Raw genomic sequence first — 22,140 nt, 5'->3', positions numbered from 1 at the left:
TTGCAGGATTTGGAGATAGTTTATTCGTATCTTCATGGAATGGAAGCACTGTCAAACTTGAGAGAACATCAATTGAGGTAAGAGTGTCATTTAAAGATGATGTTTACTTTTTTTTATCCACTACAAGAATTTATACCCATTTTACTGCAGTTCCTTCATCAATAAAGAAGCTGATTTTCCTCTTAAACATTTCAATAAATTGCTTTCTTGCGATGATATTCAAAAAATATTTAAGTGAAATGATATCTTGTACTGTTGTATTTTCTTAATACCACAAAGAACGCATATGAATTTTAGAAAAAGCTTCTCAACAAGTTGTGTTTCTGACATTGACTGTTGGAAGTAAGCCAGATTTGGAAGCTGATATTTATGAAAATAGTTGTAGCTTGGCAACTATAAAATTATCGCATGTGTTGTGGAAGCTCTGTTCTTTTGGTGGCTGTAGACCAGGCACGTGCTGTGAGTAATTGCTCAGGGTAGGCACTCAGTCGGCTTTAAAAAAAAAATTTTAACTGCGCATGCGCAGATTGTTCTCTCCGTAAAAATAAAAAATAAAAACCAAAAACAGTAACAATTCAATTTGCCCAACGCTTCCTAGTCTCCTTTATTCTGAATTACTGAATGGGTGGGTGGGTGGGGAAGATTAATGGCAGGTGGAGAGATGGTGGGAAAAACGGGAGTACAGGGAAAAATTTAATGAGTTGTTATCTTATTGAAAGACAACACTTGTTCAAGGGACCAATTGGGGGGAGAGTTCCTTTCACAGCGTGTGGAGAGTCTGTGCCAGGGATAAAGTTGCGGGGAGAACAGGAATGTTGAGAAGGAGGGGGTCAGGGATAATGCCAGTAACTCACTCACTCACCGCAGCCGCAGCTCTCCGGGCGCGAAGCCACGCACTGTAGCCGGGGATAGAAGCAGCTCGGGGAGCTGCGAGCGGCCGCCGGGACCCGACAGCAGAACTGGCTGCCACTTCAGCGCCTTCTGCCGGCCCGCTCACCTTTGGCAGTGCTCTCCGTCTGAACACCTCTCACCTGTCACTCGCTCATGTCAGCGGCTTCCTGCAAATCCTTAAATTCCCACAGCCGAGTAACCTCAATCGCGCTGTCGGAATTTAAGGACATGAGTGAGGCCAGCGAGCGGCAGGAGAGAGGTTTTTAAAAACATCACCAAGAAATGTACTTACCACATCATTGGTACACGAGCTCCATTCTTCTCTCCCTGTTTCCTAAGATACACTTAAAATAATGCCAATCCATAATTGAAAATCCCGCCAAGAAACTAGCGCTGCGCATGCGCAGTAGGCTGCTGAGCATGCACAGTGCTGCAAAGGCAGAATTTCAGCTGCCTTCAGCCCCGATTGAAAGTGACGGCTTCCAGCAGCACTGACGGCACGTGGGCTGCACAGACCTTCCCGTGTTACAAGCGTTGTGGATGAAAGGCATGGAGAATTATGCCTACTTTAGAGATCGATCCCTTAGATATTCATAATTCTCCCATGCCTTTACTATTTATATTTAGTAATTACTATGTTATAATTTTAGTCAGGGTAGGCAGTGCCTACCTTTCCTACCCTGACGGCACGTGCCTGCTGTAGATGTATGGGATTTTCAGCATTTGCAGGTCACATTTTGTTATTAGCAAAACATCATGAAAAGAAAAAAATGGTGCTTCTGCAAAACTCAATCTGCCGCCTTTCCATGGTTCATAATCATTAGTTTCTTGATATATGGAGTTTTTAAGCAATTTGGTGCAGTTCTTTTGATACAAATATAATTTCCCTTGTGTTTGTGTGTGTGTGTGTGTGCAGGGGCAAAAATAGCTTCAAATCTGGGGGACACACACAATTTCTTGGTGGCCCCACATGCTTGCACACGTTCGCACACACGAGGCTTTGGCCGTGGGCCCTGTGGACGGTAACATTGGGAGCTGACCTGCTTGGACACCGAACTCCAGCAACAGCAGCTTCGTCTGCCCCGAATCGTGGGGCTTGAATCGGCCCGTTCGGCGGCTTGGCTTAAAATCGTCCGTGGGATCTTCCATCGCCTGGCAGGGGGCTTCAACATCGATTGCCTCGACACAGCAGTTTGACTGCCTGACCGAGGGTCGATAGAAGATCCTGCGGCCCACGCTGGGTGATGAAAGGCCCCGCGAACGGGCCGATTTACCCCTTAGAAAGCGTCTGATACCCGCTTGAATCTTTCAAATGCTACAATGTGATAAATAACACTTAAACAAATAAAACTGAATCAAATAAAGGCAAACAGAAGAACCAACCTTGGAGGGGAGAGAGAGAGAAAGATGGGAGAAAAACCCCAAATAAAGTGAGTGACCGTGAATGAGGGACTTACCTGCAAGCTAGCCAGTCAGCCCTTAATGACCTGACTCGTTTAAATCCGATACCCGTTTAAATCTTTCCAATCCACCAATACATCCAATTAGTTCAAATGGTAATTGTACCCACATCAGACAGTTTTAAGAATTTCTCTGTGAATATCTTCAGTAATACTTGAAGGTCAAAACACAAGGGTGACACATTGTGTTAATACGATGTTAAAAGTGACATTTAACAAACGCTTAACAGTGACCGAATCAAGTGATAAACGACTCCAATCGCTCGAGTATTGTATGTCTGTCGAATGTATGAGCATGGGGGGTGGGGGGAGTTTATCCCCCACCTCTCAAAACATGGGGGTTTTGTTCTCTCAATGTGTGGATTGTTTTCTTGCTGACATTGATATTGTCTCTTGGCTCAAGTCATCGCTTTTAAAACATCGGGTGGGGGGACACAATTTCCTGGACTTTACTCACACTCGCCTTTACTCACACTCACAGGGACTCTCCCCTCTGCTCACTAGGGTTCACACACACACACACACACTCCCTCTACTTGCTTTAAAAACGCTATTGACACTGACAAGGCCCCGGCCCATTCAACTGCACCACTGATCAACATGACCTTAGTTGATCATGCTCTGGCATCAATTTCCTCTTCTGTCCAGTATCCCTTAACCACAAATTCCCCTATTTAAAAAAACAAATCATCTACTTGTTCTTTAAATTCATCCAATGACCTAGCCCCTGCATTCCTCTGGAGTAGAGTATTCTGGAGACATGCCACTCTGTGTAAGAATATGTTAAGTTTCAAATGAATGTCCCCTATCTAGTAACGATGTTGCTTTGTTCAATTTGATACCGCCGGTGGAAATATCTTGACATCTACCCTTAGGATTCAATATGTTTCAATGGGAAGCACCCTCATTCTTCTGAATTCCAAAAAATATGCCCCTTCATCTCAGAAGTTAACCAAGTGAATCTCTTTATGAATACCTCCAATACATTTTTTTTACATTTTTATATGGGGAAATCAAATCAGTGCACGTAACTCCATATGTGACTGCACTAATACCTTTAACAATATTTCTGCATGCTTTTATCCTTATCTGCCTAATCTTTAACGAATTGTGAACATGGAACACTTAGATCCTCTTAACTTTGCGTATGTGCAATATTTTCCCATTTAGATAATCTTTAGATTTCTCTTCCCTGGTACATGACCTCATGTTTTCCTATGTCAAATTCTCTTCAAATCCTTCCTTTTGCCTTTATGGCAAGAGCCATTTTCATTTAGTTGGAGAAAAATTTGTAATGAATGTTTTGACATGGTATCATAGTAGGTTTGTTCTATGTTATTAAATTTGAATTGCATGTAATTATTCCCATGGTAGAGACAAAATGCTGGACTAACTCAGCGGGACAGGCAGCATCTCTGGAGAGAAGGAATGGCCGACGTTTCGGGTCGAGACCCTTCTTCAGACTGATGTCAGGGGAGTGGGCGGGAGAGAGATAGAATGTAGTCGGAGACAGTAAGTAGTGGGAGAACTGGGAAGTGGGAGGGGATGGAAAGAGAGGGAAAGCTAGGACTGTTTGAAGTTGGAGAAGTCATTGTTCATACTGCTGGGGTGCAAGCTAGCCAAGCAAAATATGAGGTGGTGTTTCTCCAACTTGCACTGGGCCTCACTCTGACAATGGAGGAGGCCCGGGATAGAAGGGCCAGATTGGGAATGGGAAGGGAAGTTAAAGTGCTGAGTAACCAGGAGACCAGGTAACAATCGTCGAGCCTGCATTTGGTCTCGTCAGTGTACAAGAGTTGACACCTGGAACAGGGGATATAGTAGATGAGGTTGGAAGAGGTGCAAGTGAACCCCTGCCTCACCTGAAAAGACAGTTGGGGTCCTTGCATGGAGTAGAGGGTGGGAGGTAAAGAGACAGGTGTTGCATCTTCTGCAGTTGCAGGGAAAAGTACCTGGGGAGGGGGTGGTTTGGGTGGGAAGGGACCAGTTAACTAGGGAGTTGCGGAGGGAACGGTCTCTGCTGAAAGCAGAAAGGGGTGGAGATGGGAAGATGTGGCCAGTAGTGGGATCCTGTTGGAGGTGGCGAATATGTTGGAGGATTATATGCTGTATGTGACGGCTGATGGGGTGGAAGGTGGGGACAAGGGGGACTTTGACCTTGTTAGGAATGGGGGAAGGGCCAGCAAGAGCGGAGCTGCGGGATATCGGGGAGACCTTAGTGAGAGCCTCATCTATATTGGAAGAGGGGAACCTCCATTTCCTAAAGAATGAGAACATCTCTGATGCCCTCGTATGGAAAACCTCATCCTGGTGCAGAAGCGCTGTAGACGAGGAATTGGAAGCTGGGGATAGAGTCCTTACAGGAAGCAGGATGGGAAGTGTAGTCTTATTAACTATGGGAGTTAGTGGGTTTGTAGTAGATGTCAGTCAATAGTCTGTCTCCTGTGATGGAGATGGTGAGACCTAGAAACGGTTGGGAGATGTCGGAGACGGTCCAAGTGAATTTGAGTGCAGGATGGAAATTGGTGGTGAAGCTGAGAATTCCCATGACAGGGTTTATTTAGAAGATCATGCAGGGCGTTTCTTGGTGTTTTCTTTAATTTAGCATTCTCTTTAGTGGAAATATAACTTTTTACAGGTCTTGTAAATTGACTAATGAATGATCTGCAATTGTTGTTAAGATTAAAACTTTACAATAGGGAGACACAAGAGACTGCAGAGGCTGTAATCTAGAGCAAAAACAATGCTGCTGAAGGAACATCCGTGGGTCAGGCAACATATGTGGAGGCAAAGGATTACTGGTTCCAGGTGGACATCCTGCATCAGGAGTTTGGTGTAGCTGGGAGTAGGCTAGTATAACAGTATAAGGGAGGACTCCAAACAGAAGTTGGTGGTCTGAATATTTTGATAATGTGGCATCATTCTATTGGTATCTAAAGATGGGAAGGTAAATTATGACTTTTTTGAATCTTTTGATGGGATAAAATGAGGTTTTATCCAGCTGGGCAAATGGTCTAATATGTTTTGTTTCTGGGATGTTTATTTCTTAGCTTAATTTTATGAAGTTGTCTGCTGTTATTTATTATGTTTCCTTGTCCTCAGTGTTTTCATATTTTCTGCTTGAGTATTTCAATATTTTTGCATATGTTCTTTTAATTTATATTGACTCACTTGAATGATATTTTGTATTATTTAATGTATTGTTCAATTTCTGTCTGTTACACAATCTAACTATCAAGCACGTTTGATCTCTCAGCTCACTTTCTGGAGTAGTTGTTCTTTCTGAGTTTTGTTTGTTCATTAATATAGATCGAGCATTATCTGTCTTAAATAAATTAAACAAATAATCTTATTTAATCTTTAAGTTCATTTTTCCAGAAAGGGCATAAATCACAAATACAAAATAGTGATTAGTCTTTTGTAAATGTGATTGATCTAAATATTTGTACCTTTGTTTATTTGGGCCTCCAACTTTTACATTTTTATGTTTGGTAATTATTGCATGAGAAATTAATAAAAATTAAAAAAATCACTATCAGTATTTGGCAAAGAAAAGGGACCAATGTGTTTATTTTTCTGTTACAGATTAATGTGTGAAACTGTCAGATATGAACGGCATGAGGCAAATGAGGTCCTATACTAGTAAGTGAATGCATTTGTTTTTTCAAATATTAACATTAGATTGGTTGTCTGAGTAATGGAGAAAAATCCTCATGGTGCAGCAATATTCCATAAATAGAGCACAGATCTTCAATGTGTTTGATGAAGCTCAGTTCTATCAGTTGAAATTGTTTTTTTGGTCAAGAAAATTGTAATAGCAATGATAAAATAAATCTGTTTTGGGAACTCAAACCCTTCTGCTTACTTTTCTTATATTTCTCAATCTGCTCCTTCTACAGAAATATCCTGATTGTCACTTGCATACATTTATTCAATTTGCCCTATGTACTGACACAATTAAATGCTTTTGTAAATCTTCCAAATAGCCTGAATTCTTCTACCGCAAGATGTACTTTCAGTAAAGTTAAGGGTTTCATTATTGCCACATTTTAACATCCTGCAGTGATGATGATGACCTCCTTGGTTTTAATTTCAAATATAATATAATGCAGACATTGTTTGTTACGTTGTTTTATTCTAATACTTCAAAAATCATCCAAACTTAGTTTTGTGAGATGAATGGTAACATATTGTTTAGCGCAGCAAATAGAGGCCAGGGGTGCACTTCTGCCAAAGTGAGACCTGTTGGAGGTGATAGAAGCTGTTTTTTCTCCCTGTTTGTTTGGTTACAAAGTGTTCATCAGTCTATGAAAGTAAGCAGTAGGTAGGAAAGAAAGTGAATGGCATGTTGGCCTTTATAACAAGAGGAATCGAATATAGGAGCAACGAGGTCCTTCTGCAGTTGTACCGAGCCCTAGTGAGACCACACCTGGAATATTGTGTGCAGTTTTGGTCCCCTAATTTGAGGAAGGACATTCTTGCTATTGAGGGAGTGCAGCGTAGGTTTACAAGGTTAATTCCCGGGATGGCGGGACTGTCATATGTTGAAAGAATGGAGCAGCTGGGCTAGTACACTCTGGAGTTTGGAAGGATGAGAGGGAATCTTATTGAAACATATAAGATTGTTAAGGGTTTGGACACGCTAGAGGCAGGAAACATGTTCCCGATGTTGGGGGAGTCCAGAACCAGGGGCCACAGTTTAAGAATAAGGAGTAACCCATTTAGAACGGAGACAAGGAAACACTTTTTCTCACAGAGAGTGGTGAGTCTGGAATTCTCTGCCTCAGAGGGCAGTGGAGGCAGGTTCTCTGGATGCTTTCAAGAGAGAGCTAGATAGGGCTCTTAAAAATAGCGGAGTCAGGAGATATGGGGAGAAGGCAGGAACGGGGTACTGATTGGGGATGATCAGCCATGATCACATTGAATGACGGCGCTGGCTCAAAGGGCCTACTCCTGCACCTATTGTCTATTGTCTATTGAGGTATTTTGTGCCATAAACATAATCACCTATCTTCCCATCCAAAGTGTAGCGAGTGCCAAATAATCTAAATCTGAAAACAGATGTAGCATGTTTAACCCCAATTTATCCCTAAGTATCTGAAGTTCATCTTTGCAAAGATTTTATAATATACACGTTACTAAATTTCTTTTAAAATAAATCTAGACATATTCAGGAAAGTTAATACAGGTCCACCGTTGATTTTCTGGCGGCCGAGATACGGTCCTGCAAAGTCTGCCTTGGATGTCGGGCTATGGGAATGGATCTGCCGGCTCTGGTTGGGCCGGATTTTTATAGCCCGGGCTGCAGGGGGCAAATTTGACCTGCAGATTGGCCGCAGAAGTCCTGATGAGGTCTAGATCAGCTGCCTCACCTGGCCTAGGCGCCACATTTTTGGAGGGTGTGCTCGTAATTTTGTCTGGATTAAAGGAGGTTTCGGACCACCAGTTGCCAGAAAATCGTGGTGGACCTGTATAAAGTCAGGGAATTAGGGTTAAAGAGGAGAGTTGTTGGAGTAGGGTTGCAGTTGCAAGATGATCTTGATTTTTAATGCAAGGATTTTGTTCTTATGCAATTCTTAAATGTTATTTTCATTGTATGGTAATTACAAAACATAGTCAAATTCAAGTCTGTAAGTGGAATTTGTTGAGTACGGTTATTTCTCTGATGTATGTTCAGTGGCCTAGATAGTGTGGCTCTCTAGTGCCATCATAGGTAGGTCAGTGTAATTGCAGCAATTTCATGAAAAAATCATATGCTGGATGTGTTCCGAGGAATGAGATCACTGATGGAATCAATGCTAAAAAGGCCCATTATAAAACTATATTATAGAAATGTGTTCATGACAGTGGCATAGTGTTGTGAATCTGGTACAAAACCTTGCCTTACCAACCGTGCTGCAGACCTGATGTGAACTCTAGCCTTTCCCCATCTGCTGCATGCAGCTGTGCCAAATCGCTGGTGCAGATTTTTGCCCTCTGCTGGTGCTCTTGCTGTAATGAAGAGCCCACTGCTTGGTATGGAGAAGGTTGCTTGTGAGTGAGGGTGTTGGGTGGGTCAAGACAAGCTGAGCAGCAGCTTAGCGCAGCAAATACAGGCCAGGGGGTGCACTGCTGCCAAAGTGAGACCAGTTGGAGGTGATAGAAGCTGCTTTTTTCTCCCTATTTGTTTGGTTACAAAGCTTTCCCTAGGCTTGAGTTTTCTCTGTGCTAACAAACATCCGTAAGAGTGGTTGCTGGGCATTGAACTTGTATTCATTGAGTGTAGCCAAACAAAGAGAAGTGGACATAGTAACTATACATAGTTACTATACACAGTATCTACAGGTTTATTAATCTTCTAACGCATTGAACAGGAGGTACTGAGAGAAACTGCAGGATCTGGCTAGTCTGTCAAGGAGGGGCTGCTGGTTCCCAGTGATGTCCGGAATTGGTGTTGGTCAGGGTGCATCACTGAGCCCCACATCTGTAGCTCATCTATATCTCTCTCCGCCCAATACCAGTCCTTACAGGAAACATCTTGACATTGAACATTGAACAGGGATTTGTGCCAAGGTCACAGCACAGCAACACCTATTGGCAGGAGTTCTTGTTAGGTTTACAGCAAAGCCTGAGACTGGCTTGTTAAAAGTATAACTGGTAGGGAGTGATGTGGAATGGCGGGGTATGACAGAATGCAAAGTATTTAACATTGATAAATATGATTCTTGCTATATTTATTGGCAAGCTGAGAATGTGTTTCATCAATTGCAAATTTGAAAGCCTACTGAATGTTTCCAACATTTTATGTTTTTATAATGTTTTTATTTGTTTTAATTATGTTGTAACTTGTTTATTTCATTAAAAAAATACTAATCATACATTATGCTAATTGATTAAAACACCAAATGTATTTAAAATAATTAGGCAGGCTGTGTGATAATAATATACAAAACCTTACGTAAATCCGTGTTAATAAACCTACAGAACCAATAAGTTTATATGTCGGTGCAGTTAATTTTGTTAGAGCATATTCCCATTGTGTGTTTATGTGTTAGTTATTTTTCTTCTCTCTATCCTAGCCCTGATGATATTGGAACCTGTTGGTACATACTCTTGTCTGGTTCCGTATTTATCAAAGAGTCTATGTTTCTTCCCAGAAGCAGGTATGTTTTCAATAAACAAACTTGGATATGCATGTTTTATATAGAGCATTAATTGTGTGAAAATTTAATGTTATAATTGTTATGTATGTTGTGACAATTAATCCTAACATCTGGGTTTTGTTGTGTACTTGCTCATTATGACAATGTGAGTACCTACAGTAGGAATAATTTACAGTAGCCATGACCCTACAAACAAATATTTGGGATTGTTAGCCACTTAGCATCAACTTTCTCACAAGGACTATATTTAATTTTAGCACTTTATGTAAAACATAATTTAGGTAGAGTATTGGGAGGAAAATTTGACATACAGATTGCATATATGTAAGATATTATTTAAATTAATACACCCTGGCAAAAATAGTCTCAGAGTTGATAATGAACCCTTGGAAGAAAGTTTTAAAAGAATTATTGTTCATTCACTCCCAAAGACCAACAGGGAGACAGAAGCACATATATACACTAGAAGTTTAAAACTATGTGAATCAGGATTCTGCCACATCTACGCTATGAAAGGTGTAGGAAGGAACTGCAGGTGCTGGTTTAAACCGAAGATAGACACAAAAAGCTGGAGTAACTCAGCGGGTTAGGCAGCATATCTGGAGAAAAGGAGTAGGTGGCGTTTCGGGTCGAGACCCTTCTTCAGACCTGAAGAATTAGTGATACTGAAGAAGGGTCTCGACCCGAAACGTCACCTATTCCTTTTCTCCAGCTTTTTGCGTCCTACTCTATGAAAGGTCTTGATTTCCAGAACTCTTTGAGGATGGTGTACCATTTAATTTATAAATTAATTTGCTAATGAGGACTAGGTTTGCCATTCTGCCAGTTAGTTAACAAATTTAATATCTTACATTTGAGCAAATAATGCTATATCCATAAAAGGTAGAGTGTTGCAATCTTTATTAAACATTATTGTGAAACAATTCCCCTGGATGACTCTACTCCTTTCAATTAATGTTCCTTCACTGAAAAATAAAACAGGACATTTGGGGAAACGTTTGAATGGGTACTCAGATGAGAGATGGCTATCTACCTGCAGAAAAAGAACAAATGCTGATTCACAGCTGTAATTTCATCTCAGCCAAGCCCAATGAATTAAAGTTATATTCGAATACTGGTGGAAGAGAGACAGAGGCAAGAAGGTAGACACAAACTGCTGGAGTAATTCAGCGGGACAGGCGGCATCTCTGGAGAGAAGGAATGGGTGAAGAATAGCAAGAATAGTTTTTACATTTAAACTGAAAATACTAAACAGTATTGTGAGTTGTATTGTTGAAGATTAATGCAGCACAAAATTAATCAAATTTTCCTGACTCAGTAACCCACTTTCTAACCATGAAGAACTGTATACTAAATGACCCCAGCACCCCATTTCCCCAAATCTAACAGATTCCCAAAGGCTTAGATCTAAAATGTTGTTCATCTCATGACGGATTTTTTTTGCAGAGCTTGAAGAAATTAGTGCATACAATCATGTTGCAAAGTAAACCTTGGATTTGTAAAAAACCTTTATTTTGTCAGTGGTGTGTGATCAAAACTCACCAAACTCCAAACTATGAACAATAACAGCCTATTGCATTTTATCTTTATTTATTGTGGATATATATGGTCTATGGTATATAGACACACTGAACTTTTATCTCCTGTTCTGTATTATGTTTACATATTCTGTTGTCCTGCAGCAAGCAGGAATTTCATTGTCCTACCTGGGATACATGACAATAAAACTCTCTTGACTCTTGGCTTGACTTGGACTTAAGGGAAAAAAGAGCTACACGTTAAATTTAGTTGCGTCTGGTTGGATAACTATGGTAGGGTGAAGACTATTCCATGCTTTAATTGCGCGGGGGAACTCCATGGAGCAGCCAGCATCTCTGGATAGAAGAAATTGGGTGACGTTTCGGGTAGAGACCCTTCTTTAGACTCACGCTAGTTTTAGTGTTTTTAAATTTAAATTTAATTTTAAAGAAACAGCGCGGAAACAGGCCCTTCGGCCCACAGAGTCAATGCCGACCATTGATCACCCTGTACACTAGTTCTATCCCACACATTAACAACGTAAATCAAGAGTCAAGAATGTTTTATTCTCTCACATCCCAGTTAGAACAATGAAATCCTAACTTGCAGCAGCACAACAGAATATGTAAACATAGCATGTGTGCGCGTGTGTGTGTGTGTGTGTAATATATATATATACCCACACACACACAATTTCCCTCCTGGGATTAATAAAGTTCTATTGTACAGTATCGTGTGTGTAGGCAAAGGGATTAATAAAGTTCTATTGTACAGTATCGTGTGTGTAGGAAGGAACTGCAGATGCTGGTTTAAACCGAATATAGACACAAAAAGCTGGAATAACTCAACAGGTCAGAATCTCTGGACAAAAGGAAAATATTATGTTTTGGGTTGGGTCTGAAATAGGTTCCTGCACACCTTTAGAATGTGGAAGGAAACAAGAGCACTTGGAGAAAACCCATGCGATCAAAGGGAAAAGGAGCAAACTCCATACAGACAGCACCCATATTCAGGATCAATTCCGGGTCTCTGGCACTTTTAGGCAGCAACTTTATGGCCAATGTACTTACCCCATAGTCTTGAACTGAATTAAACCGTACAGTAGCTGTAAAGGGGGACATAGCGTGACTTAGAGATTTAAGACTGAAAATAGATATATATTTTTTTTTATTAACCAAAGTTATCAACGTATATATTTTTTGTGTGTTGGAAAACAAAATATAGTGGCACAGCTGGTAGACTTGCTGCCTCACACGCCAGAGATCTGTGTTCAATCCTGTCCTCGGGTACTGTCTGTGTTGAATATGCACATTCTCCCTGCAAGCGTGTGAGTTTCCTCCCACATCCCAAAGACGCATTGGCTTTGTAGGTTAACATGGTATGCGAAGCGATCGCCAAGTCTGCGCTTGGTCTCACCGAGATTGATTTTACGCTGAATAATCCAAACACATTTTTGTTTGGAAGTGGAAAGAAATAATAGAAATTACATTCATTGCAACATGTAAAAAGAGTTGAGATACTGTATTATAATTTTGCTGCATGTCATTGTGGTATATATCATGTCTTGATTGGTGAATCTGTTTAGTTTGTGACTTTATTTGAAGCAGAAATAATATGTGAATGCTTCATTGAGCATAATTCCGACCGGTAACTACGCCCTCGTCCGAGCATATTATCGCACGTGTCATGCAAGCCGTCTTAATTGACCACCTAAACTGCCATTTGGCAACCTAAAACGCTGCCTAGGTTGCCCAGCTGGAAACAGAGAAAAAAAAGTTAAGTGGGAGCCCTGCAAAGGATCATTCATTAAAACAAATGACCTGTATGTCTTCTGTTAAATTTATTGTATAATGTGCATGACAAATAGAACTATTCTTTGAGACTGAATGAATATTTGTTGATCTTTTACTCATGGTATCCTGTAGCCAAGTAGGTGCAGAAAAAAATAGTGGAAAAGTGTTTTTTGTTTACAAAGGAATTCAGTGCAAAATATTATAAAGTAGAAATTGCAATGGTCAAACATCCTTTGATAAATTACTTACATTGTAACATCAACTTGATTAGTGATTAACTTCATTGATATTTACATAATGTTATGATCACTCCATTTTCCATACAAATTTGAGGAGATTGAATTGGAGGAAAGTTGATGGCACTGAATGACATCTTTACAAACTTGAGTCTTTAAAGGGCCTGTCCCACTTGGCTATTTGTACCTAATGAAAATATTCATCACTTCTGGTGAGGCAATTGAAACGTGTAGATTTAATGCTTAAAGCTGGAAATATTGCCCATTAAAGATATGGAAGTATTGCCATAAGGGTAGGACTGTGGACAATGTTATAGGACAGAGACCTAGCGGTACATGTACATTGTTCCCTGAAAATTGGGACATATGGAGTTAGGGTGCAGTAAGAGGCACTTGACATGCTTGCCTTCATTAGTCAGAGCACTGAGTACAGGAATCAGGACATTATATCATAGCTGTACAAGTTGTTGGTCAAATTGCACTGGTCGTCTTATGCTCAGTTCAGATCGCTCAGCTGTAGGCAGGATGTCATAAAGCTGGAAAAGGTGCAGAAAAGATTCACGAGGATGTTATTGCGACTGGAGGGCATGTGTTATAAGAGGAGGTTGGATAGTTGAGGGTTTTTTTCCCCAGGAGCGTAGGAGGCTGGAGGGTGAATTTACAGAGATATATAATATGAGGGTATAGATCAGGTGAATGGTCGCAGTTGTTTTCCCAGGATAGGGGAGTCAAATACAAGAGGGCATACCTTCTGAACCTTCTGAATTTAGTTGTCGGCATATCGCCAACTTTGGACAATTTTATATTTTTATCAAGCCAATTAATCAAGCCAATTAACCTACAAACCTGTACGTCTTTGGAATGTGGGAGGAAACCGAAGATCTTGGAGAAAACCCACACAGATCACGGGGAGAAAGTACAAACTCCATACAGACAGCACCCCTAGTCGGGATCGAACCCGGGTCCCTGGCGCTGCATTTTGCTGTCAGGCAGCAACTCTACCGCTGTGCCACCCGTGAAGTATAATCTGAGAGGAACGATGTGCCAGGGAACTGTGATGCCGCTTCTTAACAGAGGATGGTGGATAGATGGAACGAGCTGCCAGAGAACACAGTGGAGGGGGGTACAATTTCAACATTTCAACTTTAAATTTTAAAGGATACTTGGATAGGCAGGATATGGGCCAAAAACATCCCAGATGTTGTTTCACCCGCTGAGTTCTTCCAGCACCTTGTGTTTTGCTGAAGATTCCGGCATCTGCAATCTCTTGTGATTCCATTGTAAATAGTTAATTAGGTGGTTCATAGTAACTTGTCTTCCAGAGTAGGTGGTAATTACTATATGGAGGAAATGAGTCAGTGCATAGGCAATCAAGGTGTGACTTAGAGGGGCTGAGGGACAAAGGAGGTATTACTTGAAATTGGAGAATTAATTGTTCCCACTGCTGCAGAATATTAGGTGCTGTTCTTCCAGTTTACACATGGCCTCGCTCTGGCAGAGGCTGAGGCCAATCCTTTGTCCCCATCTATCAATGACCCTCCTCACCTGTATCCACCTATCATCAGACTTTCTCCCACCCTCTCCTCTCTTTTCCAGCTTTCACACATTCAGTGTAAAGAAGGGTCGTAACCCAAAAGAAATGTCTGTCCATTCTTTCCACATATGCTACCTGACCCCCTGAGTTTGATATAGAGTCCTACAGCATGGAAACAGGCTGTTCAGTCCAATTTGTCTATGCCGTTCGAGATGACGAGATGAGAAGAACTTATTTCACACAGAGAGTGGTGAATCTCTGGAACTCCCTGCCACAGAGGGTAGTCGAGGCCAGTTCATTGGCTATATTTAAGAGGGAGTTAGATGTGGCCCTTGTGGCTAAGGGGATCAGAGGGTATGGAGAGAAGGCAGGTACGGGATACTGAGTTGGATGATCAGCCATGATCATATTGAATGGCGGTGCAGGCTCGAAGGGCCGAATGGCCTACTCCTGCACCTAATTTCTATGTTTCTATGACGTTAATATTAGCCCTATTTGCCTGGCCCTTGTCCCTATAAACCTTTTCCAATCAATCAATCAATCAATCAATCAATCAATCAGTTTTATTCGTCACTTGCACATAAAGTGCAAGTGAAATGAATTTGCCAGCAGCAGTACATTGAAAAAGAACACACAAAAACACTATAAAAATTTAAAACAAACATCCACCACAGCATTCATCACTGTGGTGGAAGGCACAAAATTTGGCCAGTCCTCCTCCATTTTCCCCCGTGGTCGGGACCTCAACCATCCACAGCCGCCGCTACGGGCATCCAGATGAGTGAAAGTCAAGGTAAGTCCCGAAACGGTGCCTCCCCCACCGGAGACCGCGGCTTCAAGATGGTGTAGGCCGGCGGTCGAAGTTTTAAAGTTCCCACCGCGCCACAGCCAGAAGCACCGCAGACCGCAGGGCTGGCGGTCGAAGCTCCCCTGCAGGTGTCCCCGGCGAGGGATCCCGCTCCTGATGGTAAATCGCCGCCGCGCCCGCGGTAGATGCAGGCCGCGGGCCGGCGGTGATCTTCTTCCGGGTCCCCAACGAGGGATCCCAGGCTGCGGACGCCGGCAAGGTTCGCCGGCTCCACGCCGAGAGTCCATGCTGCGTCCGTGGCTGAAGCCCCAGGCGCGTCTCCGGGAAAGGCTGCACCGTTCCTTGCTGTTAGGCCACGGGGGAGGCAGCATGGAAAAAGTCGCCTCTCTGTGGAGGAGGTGACCGAAGCGGTTTCCCCCTTACCCCCCCACACCACTCCCCACACAAGACACACAAAGAAACATTAAATACATACATTAAAACATACTAAAAAAACAAAAAACTAGATAAACAGACACGCTGCTGGCAGGGCTGGTGGCTTGCAGTGCCCCCACCGACCAATGTATGCAAATTCCATCCATGTGCCTGTCCATCTATCTATTATATAAAAGTCTGTGCATGTCGCCTGCGGTCCGTCCGGCTGCCTTTCTGCCTTTTGATTCGTTTCCATCGTGTGATGTCACAATGCCCAATGCTCGCAGATGTCCAATCACAATGCCCAATGCTCGCAGATGTCCAATCGGAATGGATCCATTTACATGGACGGCTGCCGGCTGCATTTCTTCCTTTGATTCACTGCAACTCCGAAACCAGACGCAGAATCGCCGACATCTTTTCCATTTCGGTAGAGATTTCACTTTACTTTCTAAGTATCTGCTCCTCATTACATTTCGTCGTGTTTAAGTACATGTTTTAAATCAAATCCTTCCTCCCCCCCCTCCCCCAATATTTCAAAAATAAACTGGCTTCTCACCCATAGAAGCAGCACCAGCCCCTGGTGAACGTTCCATCGTGTGATGTCACAATGCCGGATGCTCACAGATGTCCAATCGGAATGGATTGATTTACATACGCCTTTGCAGGAGCCCCAGCCCCTGGTGAACGTTCCATTGTGTGATGTCACAATGCCCAATGTTCACACATGTCCAATCGGAACTTAAGAGGGAGTTAGATGTGACCCTTGTGGCTAAAGGAATCAGGGGGTATGGAGAGAAGGCAGGTACAGGATACTGAGTTGGATGATCAGCCATGATCATATTGAATGGTGGTGCAGGCTTGTAGGGCCGAATGGCCTACTCCTGCACTTAATTTCTATGTTTCCCTCTCCTCACCCCTCTCCCTCTCCCACCCATCCCTCTCTCCCCCACCCCCCTTCACTCTCTACCCTATCCCCTTCCCCCTCTCCCCCCGCCCCCTTCCCCCTACCCCTCTGTCCCTCTTCCACCACTCCCCCTACCCCTCCCTCCCCACTCTTCCACTTCTCTCCCTCACCCCACCCCTTTCCCTCCCTCACCCCTCTCTCTCCCCCTCCCTTCCCTCTCCCTCCCCTCTCTCCCCCCACCCCTTCCCCCTACCCCTCTGACCCTCCCCACTCTTTCCCCCCTCTCCCCCCACCTCTCTCCCCCTCCCTCCACACTCTTCCCCCTCCCTCCACACTCTTACCCCTCCCTCCGGGTTGGTCAGGCTAGATGCAGAAAGATTGTTCCAGATGTTGGGGAAGTCCAGAACAAGGGGTCACAGTTTAAAGATAAGGGGAAATCCTTTAGAACAGAGATGAGAAAAACATTTTTCACACAGAGAGTGGTGAATCTCTGGAATTCTCTGCAACAGAAGGTAGTTGAGGCCAGTTCATTGCCTATATTTAAGAAGGAGTTAGATGTGGCCCTTGTGGCTAAAAGGATCAGGGTGTATGGAGAGAAGGCAGGTACAGGATACTGAGTTGGATGATCAGCCATGATCATATTGAATGGTGGTGCAGCCTCGAAGGGCCGAATGGCCTACTCCTGCACTTAATTTCTATGTTTCTCTCTCTTCCTCCCTCTCCCACCCATCCCTCTCTCCCCCACCCCCCTTCCCTCTCTACCCCACCCCCTTCCCTCTCTCCCCCCGCCCCCTTCGCCCTACCCCTCTGTCCCTCTTCCACCACTCCCCCGACCCCTCCCTCCCCACTCTTCCACTTCTCTCCCCTTACCCCACCCCTCGCCCTCCCCCACCCCTCTCTCTTCCCCTCCCTTTCCCTCTCTCCCCCACCCCTTCCTCCTACCCCTCTGTTCCTCTTCCACCACTCCCCCGTCCCTCTTCCACCACTCCCGCTACCCCTCTACCCCTCCCTCCCTCGCCACTCTTCCACTTCTCTCCCCTTCTCTCCTCCCCCTCTCCCTCTCCTCACCCTTCTCCCTCTCCCATCCCTCTCTCCCCCACCCCCCTTCCCTCTCTACCCCACCCCCTTCCCCCTATCCCTCTGTCCCTCTTCCATCACTCCCCCTACCCCTCTCCATTTAAAAATCTCCGCTTTCCTCGAGTCAGTGGGGATGGGACTGATGATCGAAGGCGTCGATTGAACGAGAGAGACGTCGGTCGGCAGGCAGTGGGGTGGGCGGGACATGATGATTCAGCGCGATGATTGGAGGAGGGAGGTGGGACTGAGGATAGAGCGCGGTGATTGGTGGAGGGAGACGTCCTGGTGGAGCAAAGCTCATTGAGTGGAGCTTGAATCGGCCCGTTCGTGGGGCCTTTCATCGCCCGGCCCTGCATGGCTTAAAATCGGCCGCGGGATCTTACATCGCCCTGCGGTCAAATTGCTGCGTCGAGGCGATCGAGGCTCCCGATGTTGAAGCCCCTGCCAGGCGATGGAAGATCCCACAGTCGGTTTTAAGCCGCGCCGGGCGATGAAAGGCCCCGCGAACGGGTGGATTGAATCCCCACGATTCGGGGCAGACGAAGCTGCTGTTGCTGGAGTTCGGAGTCGGTCACCAACCAGGTCAGCTCACGAAGGTAGATAAAAATGCTGGAGAAACTCAGCGGATGAGGCAGCAACTATGGAGTGAAGGAATAGGTGACGTTTCGGGTCGAGACCCTTCTTCAGACACCTCATAGATGTAGCCTCACCCGCTGATTTTCTCCAGCATTTTTATCTACCTTCGATTTTTCCAGCATCTGCAGTTCCTTCTTAAACAGGTCAGCTCCCGATGTTACCATCCACAGGGCCCACGGCTGAAACCTCCAAAGCCTCGCGTGTGTGGGTGCACGTGGCCACCAGGAAATTGTTCTCCCCCCCCCATGTTTTGATAGCGATTTGCGCCCCTGCTTAAACCTGTGCCTTCTAGTTCTTGATTCCCCTACCCTGGGGAAAAAAAGACGCTGTGCAATGATTCTATCCATGTAAGGGTCGACAGATGGCACAATGGGCTAAGTGTTCGGCTGGCAACCGGAAGGTAGCCGGTTCGAATCCCGCTTGTGCATACTGTCGTTGTGTCGTTGTGTCCTTGGGCAAGACACTTCACCCACCTTTACCTGTGTGTGAATGTGTGTGAATGTGTGTGAGTGATTGGTGGTGGTCGGAGGGGCCGTAGGCGCAGATTGGCAGCCACGCTTCCGTCAGTCTGCCCCAGGGCAGCTGTGGCTACAGAAGTAGCTTACCACCACCGAGTGTGACTGAGGAGTGAATGAATAATGCGATGTAAAGCGCCTTGAGTATTAGAAAGGCGCTATATAAATCCCATCCATTATTATTATTATTATTTCCCCTCCTGATTTTATACACCTCTATAAGATCACCCCTCGGCCTCCTGAGCTCCAAGGAATAAAGCTAAACCTGCCCAACCCCTTCCTATAGCTCAGGCCTTCAAATCTTCGTAAATCTTTGTTGCCCTGTTTATAGCTTAATGACATATTTCCGATGGAAAGTGACCAAAACATAACACAATACTCCTTATGCGGCCTCACCAGCGACTTGTACAATTGTAACAATGTCCCAACTTCTATATTTAGTTCCCTGACTGGTTAAGGCCATGTGCCAAATGCCGCCCCACAACCTGCGATGCCACTTTCAGGCAACTGTATACTTGTACTCTTAAATCCCTCTGTTCTACAACACCCCCATGTTCTTAAACAGTTTACAATGGTAGAGCCCGACCATATACTGAGATGGTCCTGCCCTGGTTTAAGCTCCCAGAATGTAACACTTCTCATTTGCTGTTCCTCGGCCCTGATAATCAAGATCCTGCTGTAATTCTTGATCACTGTCTATGATACCACTTATTGTGGCAAATTACGAAGTTACTAATCACGCGTTGTACATTCTCATCAAAGTTGTTGGTAGAGATGACAATCAGCTAGGGGCCCAGCACCGATCCCTGAGGTACGCCAATGGTCATAGGCCTCAAGTTTAAAAAACAACCTTTCAACACCATGGAACACAAAGTGCTGGAGTAACTCAGTAGGTCAGGCAACATCTCTGGAGAACAAGGATAGGTGAAATTTCGGATCAGGACTTCTTCAGATGCTATTAAATCTCTGACCCGAAGGGTCACCTATCCATGTTTTCCAAAGATGCTGCCTAACCTGCTGAGTTACTTCAGCCCCTTGTCTTCCTTTGTGTATTAATCAGCATCTACAATTCCGTGCTTCCGGCTTTTAACACCATCCTCTTTTTCCAACCATAAAACTAATTCTCAATGATTCAATGGTACTTTATTGTCACTAGTGCAGTGAAATTCCTTTTTTGTACACAATTCAGTAAACAAAATCTTACGATACACAAGCACAATCATAGAGTTACACAGCGTGGAAGCAGGCTCTTCGGCCCAACATGCTCACGACAACCAACATGCCCCATCTACACGTCCCACCTGCCTGCATTTGATCCATATCCTTCCAAATCTATCCAATCCATGTACCTTTTCAAATGCTTTTTCAATATTGTAATAGTACCTGCTTCAATTATCTCCTCTGGCAGTTTGTTCCGTATACCTACCACCTTTTCTTTAAAAAAAAGTTGCCCCTCAGGTTCCTATTAAATCTTTCCCCGTGACCTTAAATCCATGTCCTTTGATTCTTAATTCCCCTACTCTTGATAGAAGACTAAGCATTTACCCTATCTATTCCCCTCTTGATCTTATGCACCTCTGTATGATCACCCATCATCCTTCTGTGCTACAAGGAATCAAGTTCTAGCCTGCTTAACCTCTCCCTATAGCTCAGGCCCTCGAGTCCTGGTAACATCCTTGTAAATCTTGTCTGCACCCTTTCTAGCTAAACAGCATCTTTCCAGAACACAATACTCCAAATATGGCTTCAACAATGTTCTGTACAACAGTAACAAGACCTTCCAACTTCTATACTCACTGCTCTGACTGATGAAGACCAATGTGCTGAAAGCCTTCTTGATCACCTTATCTACCTGTAAGGCACTTTCAAGGAACTATATACCTCTATCCCTAGATCCCTCTGCTCTGCTTGCCCACTCCAACCAACATACCCCTTGTATTTAAGTACAAGAGTATGTATAGTAGATTACACTGAAGCAGTACTTAAGAGCCGCTATGTTTCTGGCACCATCATGCATCCTTTAAGTTGAAAGTTCTTAAAAATATAGAGTCTTAACTTGGTCTTAAAAGTCCTTAATCAATACAATACAATACAATACAATTTATTTGTTGTCATTTGAACCCAGAGGTTCAAACAAAATTTGGTTTCTGCAGTCATACAAACAAGACGAAGAACCAAGACACAACACAATTTACACGAACATCCATCACAGTGAATCTCCTCCTCACTGTGATGGAAGGCAAAGTCTTATCTCTCCCCTGCACTCCTCGTTCTCCTCCCGATGTCAGAGTCAAAGCCCCCGGCGGGCGATGGTAAATAAGTCCCGCGGCAATTATAAAGCCGCGCCAGGTGATGCAAGGCCGTGATCCAGGTCTTGGTGTTGGAGCCCCCGGCGTGCGCTAACAAGTCCCGCGGCCATTTAAAGCCGCGCCGGGCGATGTAATGCCCCGCTCCAGGTCATCCTCAACCCCGCAACTCGGGCGGGAGAAGTCGCCGTTGCGGAAGCCCCGAAAAGCGGTCTCCCAGCAGGGACCCGCGGGCTCCCGGTGTCACCGTCCACCGGGCCGGCGGCTGGAGCCTCCGAATCTCCTGGGCCCACCGCAGCAGCGCGCCACCACCGCTCCTCCCGCTCCGAACTCGGCCAGCCCCATGATGGTACGTAGGTCCGCAGCTCCGCGACTGGAGCCCCAGGTCGTATCGGTTGGAGGCCGCTCCACGGTGCTCGGCCCCAACGACAACGGAGACCCGACAGAGAAAAAGGTCGGGTTCTCCGTGCAGGGGAAAGATTTTAAAACGTTTCCCCACCCCCCGCCCCCCACACACATACACAGTTTAAAAAAAAAAAAACTACATACAAACGAGACAAAAAAAAACAAAACAAAAAAAAAACCCAACAACAGACGGACTGCAGAGGCCGCTGCGACGTGAGTCGCGCCGCCCACCCGATCTATGCGGTGACACTGGGTCGAGTTGCAGGGGTATCAACCTGGCAAGGTGATATAGTTGATGGCCCCCACCGCCACTTCTGCATCTAGTTAGATAACTCTGGCTGGATCCCATGTGATCTAACCTGCCTGAACAGCCCTCCATGCAGCACCTTATCAAAGGCTTTGCTGAAATCCATATATATAAACTATAACTGCTACCCTGCCCTCATTTGCTACTTCTTCAAAAAACAAGCAAATCCGTGAGACTTGATCTCCCACACA

The 22,140-nt window shown here is 44.4% G+C and overlaps 1 protein-coding gene across 1 annotated transcript in view; it reads left to right on the top strand.

Annotated features, from left to right (window-relative positions):
* LOC116977448 (rap guanine nucleotide exchange factor 6-like) overlaps positions 1-22,140 on the top strand; it is a 220,081-nt gene that overhangs the window by 86,510 nt on the left and 111,431 nt on the right. Inside the window, exons 2-4 of the mRNA XM_033028304.1 lie at positions 7-77; positions 5,937-5,993; positions 9,410-9,493. Coding sequence (XP_032884195.1) covers positions 7-77; positions 5,937-5,993; positions 9,410-9,493 — 212 coding nt within the window. The remainder of the gene's footprint in view (positions 1-6; positions 78-5,936; positions 5,994-9,409; positions 9,494-22,140) is intronic.

Source organism: Amblyraja radiata, chromosome 1 (genome assembly GCF_010909765.2).
Source record: "Amblyraja radiata isolate CabotCenter1 chromosome 1, sAmbRad1.1.pri, whole genome shotgun sequence".
In the NCBI taxonomy this organism is placed as follows: Eukaryota; Metazoa; Chordata; class Chondrichthyes; order Rajiformes; family Rajidae; genus Amblyraja; species Amblyraja radiata.
This window is presented reverse-complemented; position numbering and strand designations above follow the sequence as displayed.